This window comes from Musca autumnalis, unplaced genomic scaffold (assembly GCF_047663935.1).
Source record: "Musca autumnalis isolate F117 unplaced genomic scaffold, ASM4766393v1 scaffold_1, whole genome shotgun sequence".
Lineage (NCBI taxonomy): Eukaryota > Metazoa > Arthropoda > Insecta > Diptera > Muscidae > Musca > Musca autumnalis.
The window spans coordinates 66,173,892-66,191,200 of NW_027411644.1; the positions used below are offsets into that span (position 1 = coordinate 66,173,892).

General features: G+C 34.1%; 1 protein-coding gene across 1 annotated transcript; it reads right to left on the reverse strand.

Annotated features, from left to right (window-relative positions):
- Positions 1 to 3,807: 3,807 nt before the first annotated feature.
- On the reverse strand, positions 3,808 to 6,317 carry LOC141400602 (ELMO domain-containing protein 2). Its single transcript, XM_073979888.1, has 4 exons — positions 6,051 to 6,317; positions 5,573 to 5,977; positions 4,517 to 4,722; positions 3,808 to 4,458 (listed from the first exon to the last, which is right to left on the reverse strand). Exons 2-4 carry the CDS (start codon positions 5,880 to 5,882, stop codon positions 4,027 to 4,029), a joined length of 948 nt encoding a protein of 315 aa, XP_073835989.1. The 5' UTR covers positions 5,883 to 5,977; positions 6,051 to 6,317; the 3' UTR covers positions 3,808 to 4,026.
- Positions 6,318 to 17,309: the final 10,992 nt, after the last annotated feature.

The following is a 17,309-nucleotide window of genomic DNA, read 5'->3' on the forward strand; positions in this document are numbered from 1 at the left end:
AAATAAAATTTTTCATCCATGAGCAGACCATAACTCGTGGATTTTTTAAATAAAATTTTTCATCCATGAACAGACCATAACTCGCGGATTTTTATACCCTCAGCCTTTAGGCTAAAGAGGGTATTTACACTTTGATACGACCAAAAATGTGCCTCATCGAAATAATGGTTTTAGACCCCAATCCGTTTCAGACAATTTTGAGTAGATCTAGCAATGTCCGTCCGTCTGTCTGTCTGTCTGTCTGTCCGTCTGTCTGTCTGTCTGGCTGGCTGGTGCGCACGATAACTCTCGAACGGATCAATCGATTCGGTTAAAATGTTGGGTATCGAAATATTTTGTCCAGATTCGATTTAAGTGCGAAGATGGGCCATATAGGTCCACTCCTTCAGGTACCTCGCCCACAAATGTTCAAAAATTGTCGCAAAACTTGTGCGCACGATAACTCTTGTAGGGAATAACCGATTTGGTCCATACTTTGCACATCGTGTTATTTTACCAAACTTAGATGAGGTTCCAATATGGACTCAATCGGTCCACTCCTTCGGGTACCTCCCTCACAAAGTTTCGGAAAAGTTCAGTTTAGGACCTGGTCTTGAATCGCTTTGATTTTTGTTTACTCATGTTGTATTCGCTGTCCTCTATACGACGCTGTAAGTTTCATTAGCGGCAAGTCCATACTTCCTCAGAAAATAGCCTAAAAGTTACAAAAAACCCTATGACACCGTGTGTAGTGGTTGGAGCGCATGATAACTCTCGAACGGACCTGCCGATTCGGTCCAAAATTTGGCTTTCGTAATATTTTGTCCAAACTTAATTCAAGTACAAAGATGGATAATATCGGTCCACTCCTTCCGGTACCTCTCCCACAAAAGTTCGAAAATGTTCGGAAAATTTGTGCGTGCGATAACTCTTGAAGGAAGTAATCGATTTGGTCCATACTTTGCACATTATGGAACTTCTACCAGACTTAGATGAGGTTCCAATATGGACTCAATCGGTAAACTCCTTCGAGTACCTCCCACACAAAATTTCGGAAAAGTTCAGTTTAGGACTTGCTCTCGAATCGCCTTGGTTTTTGTTGTAACATTTTGTATTCACTGTCCCCTATACGAAGGTACAAGTTTCCTCAGCGGCTCGTCCATACTTCCTGAAAATATAGCCTGAAAGTTGAAAAACAAACCCTATGACACCATGTTTATGGGAAGCGCAAGATAATTATCGAACGAGAATGCCTATTCCGGCCAAAATTTGGCCTTCGTAATATTGTTTCCAAACTTAGTTTAAGTTCGTAGATAAGCCATATCGGTCCACTCCTTCAGGTACCTACCCCACAAAAGTTCAAAAATATTCGGAAAAATTGTGCGCACGATAACTCTTGATGGGAGTGACCGATTTGGTCCATACTTTACACATTCTCATAATATCTACCAGATATAGATCAGGTTCGAATATGGAATATGGAGTGGACAAATATCCACTCCATCCCGTACCTCCCACACAAAATTTTGGATAAGTTCACTTTAAGACCTGCTAATAAATCACTTGATTTTTGTTGAAGCAACTTACATTCGCTGCCTCAATTACGATGGTAAAAGTTGTTTCAGGGGCACGTCCATACTGCTTGAGAAAACAGTCCGAAGGGTGTAAAAACCCCCAATGGCACCCTCATGGTCTATGTCGGTCCATTCCTTTAAGTACCTTTTCCGCAAAATTTTTGAACTTTAATCCTAATCAACATTTTTGTCGGTTCATACGACCAAAATTTTGAAACCCCCTAAATACATAAGTTTTTTTTTGTGAAAAAAGTGTTTCAATTTGCACAGGCTGAGGGTATATCTCTGTCGGCAAAGCCGACTGATACTTTTTAACTTGTTTAAATAAAATTTTTCATCCATGAACAGACCATAACTCGTGGATTTTTTAAATAAAATTTTTCATCCATGAACAGACCATAACTCGTGGATTTTTTAAATAAAACTCGTGGATTTTTTAAATAAAATTTTTCATCCATGAACAGACCATAACTCGTGGATTTTTTAAATAAAATTTTTCATCCATGAACAGACCATAACTCGTGGATTTTTTAAATAAAATTTTTCATCCATGAACAGACCATAACTCGCGGATTTTTTAAATAAAATTTTTCATCCATGAACAGACCATAACTCGTGGATTTTTTAAATAAAATTTTTCATCCATGAACAGACCATAACTCGCGGATTTTTTAAATAAAATTTTTCATCCATGAACAGACCATAACTCGCGGATTTTTTAAATAAAATTTTTCATCCATGAACAGACCATAACTCCTGGATGAACAGACCATAACTCGTGGATTTTTTAAATAAAATTTTTCATCCATGAACAGGCCATAAATCCTGGATTTTTTAAATAAAATTTTTCATCCATGAACAGACCACAACTCGTGGATTTTTTTAAATAAAATTTTCCATCCATGAACAGACCATAACTCCTGGATTTTTTAAATAAAATTTTTTATCCATGAACAGACCATAACTCCTGGATTTTTTAAATAAAATTTTTCATCCATGAACAGACCATAACTCGCGGATTTTTTAAATAAAACTCGTGGATTTTTTAAATAAAATTTTTCATCCATGAACAGACCATAACTCGTGGATTTTTTAAATAAAATTTTTCATCCATGAACAGTCCATAACTCGTGGATTTTTTAAATAAAATTTTTCATCCATGAACAGACCATAACTCGTGGATTTTTTAAATAAAATTTTTCATCCATGAACAGACCATAACTCGCGGATTTTTTAAATAAAATTTTTCATCCATGAACAGACCATAACTCGTGGATTTTTTAAATAAAATTTTTCATCCATGAACAGACCATAACTCGCGGATTTTTTAAATAAAATTTTTCATCCATGAACAGACCATAACTCTTGGATTTTTTAAATAAAATTTTTTATCCATGAACAGACCATAACTCGTGGATTTTTTAAATAAAATTTTTCATCCATGAACAGGCCATAAATCCTGGATTTTTTAAATAAAATTTTTCATCCATGAACAGACCATAACTCGTGGATTTTTTAAATGAAACTCGTGGATTTTTTAAATAAAATTTTTCATCCATGAACAGACCATAACTCGTGGATTTTTTAAATAAAATTTTTCATCCATGAACAGACCATAACTCGTGGATTTTTTAAATAAAATTTTTCATCCATGAACAGACCATAACTCGTGGATTTTTTAAATAAAATTTTTCATCCATGAACAGACCATAACTCCTGGATGAACAGACCATAACTCGTGGATTTTTTAAATAAAATTTTTCATCCATGAACAGGCCATAAATCCTGGATTTTTTTAAATAAAATTTTTCATCCATGAACAGACCATAACTCGTGGATTTTTTTAAATAAAATTTTTCATCCATGAACAAACCATAACTCCTGGATTTTTTAAATAAAATTTTTTATCCATGAACAGACCATAACTCCTGGATTTTTTAAATAAAATTTTTCATCCATGAACAGACCATAACTCCTGGATTTTTTAAATAAAATTTTTTATCCATGAACAGACCATAACTCCTGGATTTTTTAAATAAAATTTTTCATCCATGAACAGACCATAACTCGTGGATTTTTTAAATAAAATTTTTCATCCATGAACAGACCATAACTCCTAGATTTTTTAAATAAAATTTTTCATCCATGAACAGACCATAACTCGTGGATTTTTTAAATAAAATTGTTCATCCATGAACAGACCATTTTTTAAAGAATTGTTTTCATGCAACAACCAACCCAAATTCCTCTCACATTTCTTTTCCAAAAAAAAAGGAATGACAAAAATTTTATTCAATCGAATTACAAAATACATACACTTTTTATCTAATATTAATAAAAATTACATTTATTTAGTGTGTGGTCTCTCTTCAAATACAATATCAATAATGGTCTCCCTAAAAAGGAAGAAAACATGTGCAACAAAAAAAAAAAAATATAACAAAATGGAAACTTAAATTATTTCGAGTATTTTCTAAACATCTTCAACAACTAAATTTGTCTTAAAAATTGTGGTGTCCCTTTGCAGTGCTTCAATTATGGTTATTTCAAAATTTTGATAGATTTCACGAAAATCCATAATGTTGGTTGGTTCTGATTCCAACCAAAAGCGATCGAATTCAAACAACAAATAACAATAGAGTTTATGGAAATGCGTCAGAGAACATGGCCGCTTTATGGCTTGGGCCAAATTATAGAAATGTGTTTTAGCATCACCATTCTTTAGGAGGCGATATGCCATGGCAGTTAGGTTAATGCCAACAATGGCAAATGTATAACCCAGCTTGGGATGACGTGAGTGTAAAAGGACGTGGTGGGCAGCTTCTTTATATTCACGGGCAAAGAAGAGTAAATTCTCCAAACCCAACATACCCATGCCACGAAAATCGGTTTTGGGATCATCCCCCTAAGAGTAGAAAAAAAATGATTATCAGATTTTTTCGAATTTATGTCGTCATACTTACCTGAAAACCAATATCCTGCCACTGTTTTGAGATACGGCCATTTAACTCTTCTTCGGGCATAAGACGTCTCCATAATTCCAAAAGTTTTTGTTCATGTTCTAAGTTTTCGGAATCGTACATTTCGGCTCGTAACCTTTCAACTTCATGCATCAAATGTTTATAGCTCCATATGTGAAGGACACACGCTCCAAACAAACCACCAAAATCTGAAAATATTTACTAGGACATTAATGACAGATTTTCGAAAGGAAAAGAGGAGACACCTATGGGACGACCACAAAGTCTCCCTATAGAAGGCCAAGAATACAATTTGTTGTTGTTCTCCTATAGAAGACCACAGGGTCTCCCTATAGATGACCAGAAGGTCTTCTTTGACAAGAATACAATTTGTTCTTGTTCTTCCATAGAAGACCAAAGGGTTTTCTTAGTTGTTCTTAGAGAAGTCCACAAGGTCTTCCTATAGAAGCCACAATGTATACTTATGGAAGGTCACAAGGTCTTCTATAGAAGACCACAAGAAGGTCTTCTTATAGAAGACCACAAGATGGTATTTTTATAGAAGGCCACAAGGTCATCTTTTAGAAGACCACAAGATCTTCTTTTAGAAAACCACAAGGTCTTCTTTTAGAAAACCACAAGGTCTTCTATAGAAGACCACAAGAAGGTATTCTTATAGAAGGCCACAAGGAATTCTTATAGAAGGCCACAAGGTCTGCTTATAGAAGGCCACAAGGTCTGCTTATAGAAGGCCACAATCTATACTTATGGAAGGTTACAAGATCCTCTTATGGAAGGCCACAATCTATACTTATGGAAGGTCACAAGGTCTTCTATAGAAGACTCAAGGCTTTCCACTAGAATATCAAAAGATGCTCCTATAAAATACTAAATGGTCTTCTCGTTAACCATATGTTAACGAATGTTCCCTATATGACCATTTATAAAATATCTTCCATAAGTCTTCCTTGTGGTCGTAGTAAAGATAACCTTACGTTCTTCTCTAAAAATATTGAAAGTGTATTTCCAAAACTAAAAAAACAAATCTATGAACCTTACCCGGATGTATCCTTGGTTTTATACGTTTAACACGCTGCACAACGGCCACAGCTTTGACGGGAAATTGCATCAGCTCCTCACGGCTACAATATTCAGCAGCTTCATCCAGTTCCCTCAGCAGTTGCTTAATTTCTCGCTTTTTTGATAAATACAACGAACGTTCCACTTGTCGTGTACGGCTTGAGCCAGAACGAGCACCGTAACAAATCCTCTGCAATTCACTGAGACGTGTAAATGTGTGTAGAAACCATTTTATAAATGGACGTATATAAACGAAAATATAAGGCAGGATTTTATCCAAAATGAACATGATGTTTGCTTGAGTCGTTTAATTGTATTCGTTTGTTTCCTTTGTATTCGTTATTGCGTAGCTTAGTTCTAAACAATGACGTGTTTTTCTTTGGTCTGTAAAGAAAAGGAAACAGGAAAAATGTTGTAATGTTGTGTAAATCAGGGAGGAAACAAAGCAACCACTTACCTGTTTTAGATGTCCTCCGTGGTCTTTGTTTTATGTCGTCATAGTAACTCGATTTTTGAACGAAGATGCAAAAAGTTTGACTATTAAATTATACTTATTTTTTATATTAATGGACAGTATTTAGTATATATTTCACACTTTGTTGTAATTGTTTTTTGCAATTTTATTTGATATGAATAAGAGAACAAAACAAAACTGAAGAAGAATCAGAACAAATCAGAAGATTACCCGATTACATTTTTACGAATGAAGGAATAGGAGGACAGTGAAATTTTTACGAATAGGTTACCGATTACTTTTACGAATGAGAGGAGAGAGGAGGAATATGAAACAGAGAATTGTTTTGTTTGTTTAGAAAGAAGAAGAAGATTTGAAATTAAGGGGTAGTTTACACTATATGTAAATGTCATATGACACGAAATAAAAATAGTCCATATCTACCCACGGAGGCAATGTGGAGACGTAGTTTTTTACATTTTTGCTGGTGTGGACGCACAGAGTAAATCGCGTAAGGAAAATCTCCAATATTGCACATATTATTTATTAATTCAGGAAAAACAAGGGTTTTATAGATTTTTTCATTTAAATCTACTGCTAAGTTTACATTTACGAAATCCACTCGATTTCAACTGTCAATTCCATAGCTCAAACGTCAAATGAAATCTCATCTGGATTTCATTTGACGTTTAACCTATGGATTTGACAATTGAAATCGAGTGGATTTCGTAAATGTAAACCAAGCATACCTCTTTATTATACCATGATATTCGTAAATTTCACACACAGGGTTGCTTTTTTGTAACATAAATGTAAAACACCACTAAATTAAAATTTAAATATAAATGGAAATAAATGGAATTAAAAATAAAAAATAAGTAATTATTACGAAAAGCGAAATTAATGAAATTAAATCGTCCATCGAACGTTCGTCCAATTGGAACAGCCCTCATCATCCCACATCAAGATGCCAAGCCCAAGAAATTGCTGCATTCCAAATTGTATAAATGGGGAAGTGAAAAGATGATATACTTGCGACTTCCTAGGCAGTGTGAAACATGCGTGGAAGGACATGATGTTTGAATTATTTGGTTTGGAAGGGACAAACCATTTCATTTGTTCCAGACATTTCACCAAGGAGATGCAGCTAGGGTGTCCAAAACCGAAACCGGTTAACCGGTTAATCGGTTTTGAGTTACAAAACCGAAACCGGTTTTCGCCAAAAACGTCATTTTCGGTTAACCGAAAAAACCGGTTATTTGTGTCGGTTAACCGGTTTTAAAAAAGTAGTAATATTTTTAAAATTTCATTACAATTGTATTCTTGAAAGTAAACTAAAACTAACTAACAAAAGGTACGGCTAAATTATAAATGTCAGATACCTTTAAACTTGAAAAATATTTTGTGTAAAATGGCACAACTCCAATATAGTTCAATTGAACGATCTATGAAAAACTGCGTATACGTAATATCACACGGTTGTTTGAATGACATTATTCATACGTTTTTGAATTAGTACAGTAAACTAAGAACTTGTCGAATTTAAGGATGTAAAGGGTAACAATAACAAAGTACATTTTGATTCCGGCACGATAATTTGAGGTTCTCAACACAAGAAGGAGATCCAGACTTAATAAAATGTAAATTTAATTCCTTTGGTACACAATCGTATATTTGTAAGGGCTTTTACTATTCTTAGAGCACAATTTCTGACTTATGTTTGCTGTCTCCACTTTAAGGTTGAATGTTAAATAACAAGGATATTATCAGATAATTATATTATAACGAATTAGTTATACTTAATTTACCCCTTGCCGCACATTTTTAATCAAATATTTATCAATTATGAGCAATTTTGTACCTATTTTACAAAACCGGTTTAAACCGGTTAACCGGTTTTGAAAATTTTTGAAAACCGAAAACCGGTTTTTGGAAAAACTGAAAATTTCGGTTAACCGAAAACCGTTTTGTTTGGAAAAACCGGTTTTTTGGACACTCTAGATGCAGCATCTTAAAAGAAATGCTTTGCGTTCAAATGCAATCCCTACAATTTTGCCTCCGAAGAGAAATAAGTTGTGTAAGTTAGTTCCAGAACCCCGAACTGAAATATTCTTTTATTATATGTCTGTTCCAGAACTGCAAGAATCTACTATGTAGTCTACTGTATGTCGAAAGAAGAATGTGTGGGAATGAAACACGCCCGAACTCCGAACTTTAGTTTTCGAAATAGTTTTACCTTTACTTTTGCTTGAAAACAAAAAAATTTGAAAAACACACAAGAGTTTGGACGTGTTTCTTTCGACATACAGAAACAGGCTGTAATTTTTACATAAAGGGCAAATTGTTATCGTAGTAAATTAGTAGCTTCTGGAGGTTCTGGAACATAGGAAATATTCTTTTATTGTAGCAAATAAACATATTTAATATATATATATATATATATATATATATATATATAATAATAATAATAATTTTAGCAAATGATGAAAATTCTATAACTGACACTACGCTTCAAAATTATTCAAATTGGCATTCACAGGAAGATTTGCAGGATGGTTTGTCTCTTTAGACGAGAATCAAACAGATGCAAATGGCAATTTAGACAATGCAGTTGAAATTTCAACTAACACTACTAACACTAGAGAACAAAAATTAGAAAATGAAATTGTGAACTTGAAGATAGCTATAACACAACTTCAAAACGAAAACAGACATCTGCGACAAGAGATTCAGAATTTGAAAATAGAAATGTAGAGAGCCCTTATACCCAGCGATGATGCGAGCAATCGAAGCATAATTTTCGCCAGAATTATTTGCGGCACATCACAAGTGCCATACACTGCTGAGGAAGGCATTTTATTATGGGAAATATTTATTTTTTTCTAAAGAATTTTACATATATATGTTCGAGGATTTTCAATTTGTTGGTAACAATGACCAAACAATATTCGTTTTGACCAATTGGTTACAAACAATACCTTTTGTTCAAAGAAGGTGCATTTTAATGTTCGACCAAGTCACGAGCGAAAACGGCGATGAAAGCTCAGCTCTATGTTATTGGGTACGTAGTCTAAATGGTGATTTAGAGGTGCCTATAGGCTTTACACACACACACCCACTTTCAACAGAAATATCATCCAGGAGTCATTTAAAGACGTCCTGGCTATTTGCAGACAATTGCCTATACATACAGTGTGCCACAAATGTCTTCGTACCCCTAGAATATTTTTTTTAATCGATGTAAAAACACGATGATAAAAGAAAGATATAAATTGTAACAATGTTGGGCTGTTCGCTACATCAGTCCTTTATTAAAGTTTCGAAAGGATTCATTACGCCAAAACCGAAAAAGGTTGATATTTCGACACCACAAAAGTCTTGGTACCCCCTAATAGAATTTATCAAAACGGACACTAAAATATGTTAAAAGTGATGTCACTGATTTGTGTTTCCGCCAGACTAAATTTTTGGAGGGGATCCGGGATCATGTTGTTATATTTACTACAGATAACGGAACTCCTTTCCTTTACCGACCCACCGCAGAAAATTATGAAATAATTACCACAGATAGTGTTTTTTATCCCGATTCCAACCATGTATTGCTTTTGTTGTGGAAATGTATACTTCCCGAGATATGGGCCTCCAAAGATCCGCGAAGGCCCTAACCTATAACTTTGGCAAAACCTCGCAGAACAAACAATTGAAAACACTTGCCACAGATAGTGCTTTTTATCCCGATTCCAACGATGTATTGTTTTTGTTGCGGAAATCTATACTTCCCGAGATATGGGCCTCAAAAGATCCACAAAGGCCCTAACCTATTTTTCTCTAAAGAGCGGGATTTAAGACTTTCTCCTATGGACAGGTGCAAATCTCGGGAATGGGAACAAAGTTTTCTTTTAAATTAAATATTTTCGTTGGATTCGGTGTAAAAAGTACTATCTGTGGTAATATTTTAATAATTTTCTGTGGTGGTTTGCCAACATTTTAGACTAGGACCGTTGTGGAACTTTGGAGGCCTATATCTCGGGAAGTATACATTTCCGCAACAAAGGCAATACATGGTTGGAATCGGGATAAAAAGCACTATCTGTTGTAATTGTTTCATAATTTTCTGCGGTGGTTTGCCAACATTTTATACTGGGGCCTTTGTGGAACTTTGGAGGCCCATATCTCGGGAAGTATACATTTCCGCAACAAAAGCAATACATGGTTGGAATCTGGATAAAAAGCACTATCTGCGGTAATTTTTTCATAATTTTCTGATATGGGTTGGTAAAGAAAAGATAAGCCCAGATAACTCTTGGGACTCTACAACGACACCTTTTTTTGTGGATAAAATACACGTTTCCAAGCCCAAACTAAGCTTGTTCCATCTTACGACGATATCCTCATTATATAGATGTAAGGTATTGGAAACTGTAACAGTAATCGCCAGTACCTCTTTTGCGAAAACAGGGACCGGCATAATGTAGACACGGATCATCTTATAATATATTTACATTTACGAAATCCACTCGATTTCAACTGTCAATTCCATTGCTCAAACGTCAAATGAAATCGAATCGATTTCAGTTGAGTTTTCATTTGACGTATACGCAAAGGAATTGACAGTTGAAATCGAGTGGATTTCGTAAATGTAAACATAGTTTTACGAAGGAGACATGGGGGGGGGGGGGGGTACCTGTATGATTGTGCTATGCAGCTGATCATAAGGCTGCATTCACTTTGAATTGATAGACGCATAGTAATGGAGTGTACGTTCAGTGCGTAAATAATGTACACTCAGAGAAAAACAAAACGATGTACATCCTTTACGTACGGATGTACAGCGAATCACAATCAAAAGTATCCACTTCACTTTCTTTCATTAAAACTGCGATTTCTAAGAGTTAATTAATGAGAGCGATTTCATTCTTTTTTATATTGTTACATTAGTGTCTTACTTAAATATAATAAAATAAAATTAACGAAATTCAGGTAAATTTAGATAAAAAAATAAAAATGATTAAATAACATCGATTTCTACCTCACAGTGAAAAGTATGCACTCTAAAAGTTTCATGAAACCAAAAGGTTTTTTAGCCCGGGTCCACACTAGCGTGAATTTCATTAAAAAATTTCATGAAATTAGGTGTTCTTAAATCGAATTCCCCACTACAGCAATTTTATGATTTTACTCTACTATGGAAGTCGATCTAGAGCATAGCCGACCAAGAAGAGCGAGCGCTTAAATTGTTTATGTGTGGGTAAAATTACACTGACAGAACAGAACAGGGTGATGATTTTCATTTTGAGTATGAAATGAAAAACACAGGAAAAAAGTTGTCACGGCGTGTTAGCGTTCAGAGCCAAACATAGTGGTCGTTGTGTGGGTTCGAATCGTCGGCTTTCCTTTTTCATTTGCATTATAGATCATAAAAAAGCTCGATTAATAAATTAAAAAAAAAAATTAATACTAAAAATGATCTTCGCCTAAAAAGGCAAAATTTTCAAATAGAAAAAATATATTGTTGGCGCGTTCGCTTTGTATGACTAAAATTAAAAATAATATACAGTGAATCACAGTCAAAAGTATCCACTTCAGTTTCTTTTATTAAAACTGCGATTGCTAAGAGTTAATGAATGATAGCGATTTCGTTCTTTTTTCATTTTTACATTAGGGTCAACTTTAAAATTTCTTCAAATGCATTGAACAAATTGTCTACGGTTCTAATATAAATTAGCATTTGACTTGTGTCCCTTATATCAGTGCTTTCATCAAAGCAAACAGATACATATACCGCATTTCGAATCCTCTTCTTTGTTTCATGAATGAATTTCCCTACTGACTCGGTGTGGCGGACTATTGTGGACCGAGATAAAGGCACCTCTTTGAAAATGTCTTCCATTTTTCTACCAGTATCTCCAAAAAAAGGTAATACTGACATAAAAACTTCCTTGAAAAACCCCCCATCTTCAAAAGGTCTACATTTCTTGGCCAATTCCAAAGCAATCTAATAGGAGGCCTTGATTGTGTCATTATCATAATTGCCTTTGTCTTTTATAATATTAAGACACCTATTATTTTTATTTGTTAAATTATCTTTAAGCTGGCATATTATTTTTTTCTCACATTTCCCGTCATTAAATGCTATTTTGTATGCGTATTATAATGACGCCTAAGGTAAGATGGATATACATTTTTTATTGTTGCATTGCAGACGAGGCATTCTGCGTCATTAAAAATATTAATACAAAACAAAAAATCATTTTCAATTCTTCCCTCCACATATTTGCTGTACAACTGCAAAATCTTTTCAGTGTACCCAAAAAAACACATAAAGCGGCATCAACCTGCTTGCATGACATTCAGTACAAGACTGAAGTAAAAAAATCAAAACATTTGCTCTCATACTTTGCGTTCGGGTCGCGTGTGTGTGATTTGCCGAAAAACTTCTTAACCATATCAATACCAACGAACGGGTTTGATCTAGAGACGCATAATTTCATATCAAAATTTCAATGAAATTACTGTAGTGTGGCCCGGGACTTAGGGGTTTAGCACTTGGTATGACATCCCTTGTTATCCTTTACAGCTTTTAGCCTTTTTGGCAAAGATTTAACTAAGTTTTCGGGGCAAGATATCGGAATTTTTCCCCATTCTTCTTGTTTTGTTATTCTTAAATCTTTCTTCGTTATGGTAATTCCTATCAATTATTTCATATTTGCACATAAAATATGGAATTAATAACGATTTTATTAATTTTTATGGGTGTACGAATATGAACTTTGCATACTGTATGTGATTTGTGCTAGGGCTCATATATTGATAAAATTGGAATGTTGTTCCAAATCCCATTTTTTCAGCGCCTAAATTTCAAATTATCCTTTCAGAATGTTTAAATAATACATCTTATTTTTAATTACTTCGATAAAGACACGATTTCCTACACCGGAAGCACTATACAACGCCATACCACAACAGAGTCTCCTCTGTGCTTTACTTTTGAAATTGTGTGTTTGGGGTCCAAGGTGGTATTAGCCCTATGGCATACCTTAATTGGTCCATATGACCAAAACAGGTTAAAGTTGTCTTCATTGCTTTCATTGGCAGCCTGTTTTGGTCATATGGACCAATTAAGGTATGTCATAGGACAAATACCGCCTTGGAACCCAAACACAAAATTTCAAAAGTAAATCACCGAGGAGACTCTGTTGTGGTATGGCGTTGTATGAGTGCTTCCGGTGTAGGAAATCGTGTCTTTATCGAAGTAGTTAAGAATAAGATGTATTATTTAAACATTCTGAAAGGATAATTTGAAATTGAGGCGCTGAAAAATGGGATTTGGGACAACATTCCAATTTTATCAATATATGAGCCCGAGCACAAATCACATATTTTTCCAAATTGGATGCTATGTAACTGTCCAAAAGTGATTCCAACACCTCCCCGATCCCCGGATTTGAATCCTATAGATAATTTATGGAGTATTTTGGAGACAAATATAAAAAATCGTAACATCTAAAGTATAGGAACCCTAAAATATGCCTTGCAAGAAGAATGGGGAAAAATTTCGATATCTTGCTCCGAAAACTTAGTTAAATCTTTGCCAAAAAGGCTAAAAGCTGTAAAGGATAACAAAGGATGTCATACCAAGTGCTAAACTCCTAAGAAATCCTTTTTGTTTCATAAAATTTTTAGAGTGCATACTTTTCACTGTGAGGTAGAAATCGATGTTGTTTAACCATTTTTATTTTCTTATCTAAATTTACCTGAAATTTCGTTAATTTTATTTTATTATATTTAAGTTAAGACAATAATGTAAAAATATAAAAAGGAATGAAATCGCTATCATTAACCAATTCTTAGCAATCGCAGTTTTAATGAACGAAACTGAAGTGGATACTTTTGACTGTGATTCACTGTATATATTTCCGTGCACTTCTATTATTTCCTCTAACGCCGTTAGTGTAGCGTATAAGAGGCCCCTATTCACAAAATCCATTTTTTCGAGCATTGCTTTGTAATCAGCGATTACTTTTTTTTGGCTTCTAGGGTTCCTCCTACTTTTATTATTTTCATCAATTTCGTTGTCATCGAAACGAATTTGGACAAGTTGGCCAAGGCATGGTTACTTTTTTCCGCCTCCGACTTTTTTTGAAATATACAGTTAGGCAAGAAATGTATTGCAAAAACCAAAATTGTAGAAAATTTCATATTAATTGTTCGTTTATGGCAACAAATTATGTAAAAACTATACGGTTTTTTGTACAAATCTCTTGCTATAGGTCCTTACAACAATATTCCGTCAAAATATGCAAAGGTTATTTGCGATTTATAACAAATACGGTCAAAAATAAGAATTAACTACTATTTGGGGGCGACAATAAAAGTATTGCAAAAATTACCAAATCGATGGTTTCTTCGAGAATTACCAAAGGTGTGTTCCTTAATAAGTTGTCTATCCACTTTGGACATTCATTGGAGCATTAATGAGCTTAGTTAAACCAAAAATTAAGGCTGGGTATGTTCCACTTTAAGGATACTGGTTCCCCAATTTTTTAGTAAATTTTGATCCTTCGTTGGAGGACGTTTTTGGAGTTTTTTTGTTAAAATGGACCCAAACATTTTATGAGGGTTGATATCAGGATGTTGGCTCGATCTATTTAAGAGTTTTGTGTTGTTATATTACATCGGTAATTTAGACAGATAAGATTAACATGCCATTATTTGGCCTTTGTAATGGTAGTAGTTGACTTTGTTTGAGCTTTCGGGATCGATTTTTCTGACTTTCAGACTAATGCTTATAAAAATTTCTTAATGATGTCAGTGGGGATGTCTTCCCAATCATTATTATATTCTTGAACCCAATTTCGCGTACTATTTTCCATGGTAAAGAGTATAGTACCCAAATATTCGGTATTCCAGCTTCTCCAGTAGCGGTTTAATTTCCATATTTAATGGGTTTTATTGGATTTGGCGCAATATTTTGGATTTATTATGATAGCAGAGGATAATATCTATCCACTTAGTAAAAATTAAATCATATCAATACCATTTTGGAGACGAAATAGTGCTCTGTCGTAGGTCGTTTCAAAATACTACACTGGTGTCAATTTTTTCCATATACTTTCCAAAGGTATTTCGATGTTCTCAAAGCCAAAATCGGACTGTATTGCATTGTTCCATTATCCTACAATACATATTGAGTCAAATATTCATTCTTGGCATACTTGCCTGTGGCCGATTCGTCATTATTTATTGTCAATATGGTCCCATGCGTTTTTTACCTGTCTGAAGACCCTCCATGACCGCATTTTTTATCACTGAACTTTATTACATTCAATACTGTTAGTCTATTATTAGCCGCAAAAGTCATAAAAATGCATAATGACCGCAAAAATTTGCAAAAATTTTATAGTTTTATAGTACTGATTTTCCCGTTGCAATACTTTTATTGTCACCCCCAAATAGTAGTTAATTCTTATTTTTGACCGTATTTGTTATAAATCGCAAATAACCTTTGCATATTTTGATGGAATATTGTTGTAAGGACCTATAGCAAGAGATTTGTACAAAAAACCGTATAGTTTTTACAAAATTTGTTGCCATAAACGAACAATTAATATGAAATTTTCTACAATTTTGGTTTTTGCAATACATTTCTTGCCTAACTGTATCTACAAATTGTTTATTGAACATCTTCTCGTACTTTTGAAATGAAAAAGTTCCATACGAATATGCTTCTACAAACTTATCTGTTATTCCGGTTGCTTTCTGGATATATTGAAAAGGAAGAACGGATTTATTATATTTCACCTTCCCAGTCGTGAATTTTGCAACCATGTTAACTATTAAATGGATGATATCAAACATCGATATTTTTCCTCTATAATAGAAGTTAGCAGAACAATAATTTGGTACCATGCCAACGTGTATCTGCATTGCATCGCAGACGTTTGCAACAATTACTACCCCGATGCTTTCTGCTGCATCGTAAATATTGCGCTGCCGATGGCATGTACCTTCCAGAATTCGAACGCGTTTCGGTTCCCTATGTAAATCGTCCATTTGGATTTCAACCCCGTTAAAAGGAACACGTATTGGCAGGACACTTCATTTATATTTAATGCATCAAACGATAGGACACATACCTTTTCTTCCTCGCTTTTAGTTGAAATGAATGAATACCAGGGGTGCCAACTTGGTGGTTTTCCCGCTACTTGTGGTGATTTTTGACGTACAAAAACCACTGTTTAAGCAGGAATGTCAACTGTTTTAAGGTAAAAAACGCTACAGACCTATGGTGCGTATGTGGCTGTAGCGATTTTTACCTCGGGACAGTTGACATCCCTGATGAATACGCGTTGAGTCACCATATCGCATGGGCCTTCTTGGGTACCACTGCTCAACAATATTCATAGGAGGGGTACCCAACACATTCACTTCCTTCGCATATTGTTCCCTAGACCGTAAAGCTTTTGCCATAACAACTTTTTTCCGGAACTGTGTACGGATCCTTCGTGATTCTTTTTCAATGGTACTCTTTTCTTTCATGTTGAAAAATGAAAATTCACTTCTTCGTTAAAATTAAATTTAACTTTTTCCGTTGATTTGAATATAAGATTTATAATTTATTATTAAAATTCACTTCTTCGTTAAAATTAAATTTAGCTTTTTCCGTTGATTTGAATATAATTTATTGTATTATTATTTTAATTTATTATTTTATTTTATAATTACAACAAACAGCAATGCTTATTGTAAAGTAAATTTTGAAGTTTTTGTGAATGTATATGTGAATATTTTATGCAGTATTGAAATCAAGACCATTTTGATTTTGAAAATGATGATAAGTAAGAATTAATATATTTCAGTTAAATTTGCATTGTTTGGAAATGCACGCTTTTCGCACTATTTTTATTGTGTTTAATTTGCATACTCGTTAGAAAACGGCCTACTCCCTTTTTGTTACAACATTGATATGTCATCTAGGAGTTTTCTAACGAGTGTTGTTTTTGCGCCTTCGAGACCTTTCGGCATTATTATTGACTCTTCGTTTTCGATCGCCATCCGTAACACAGGTAATCTGTTCGCCTTGCTACTTTTCCCTTTAGTTAATTTTATATTTATTATTTACTCAATAAAGCTTCTGCTTTTATTATTTGAAAACTAAAACGTTCGTGTTTTATTTCTTATCTTTTTCGAAACGCAATTTCGGCGCCTTTACAATGATAATCAAAAAACTGTTTTTGTAAATAATAAATATTGTTTGAGAGA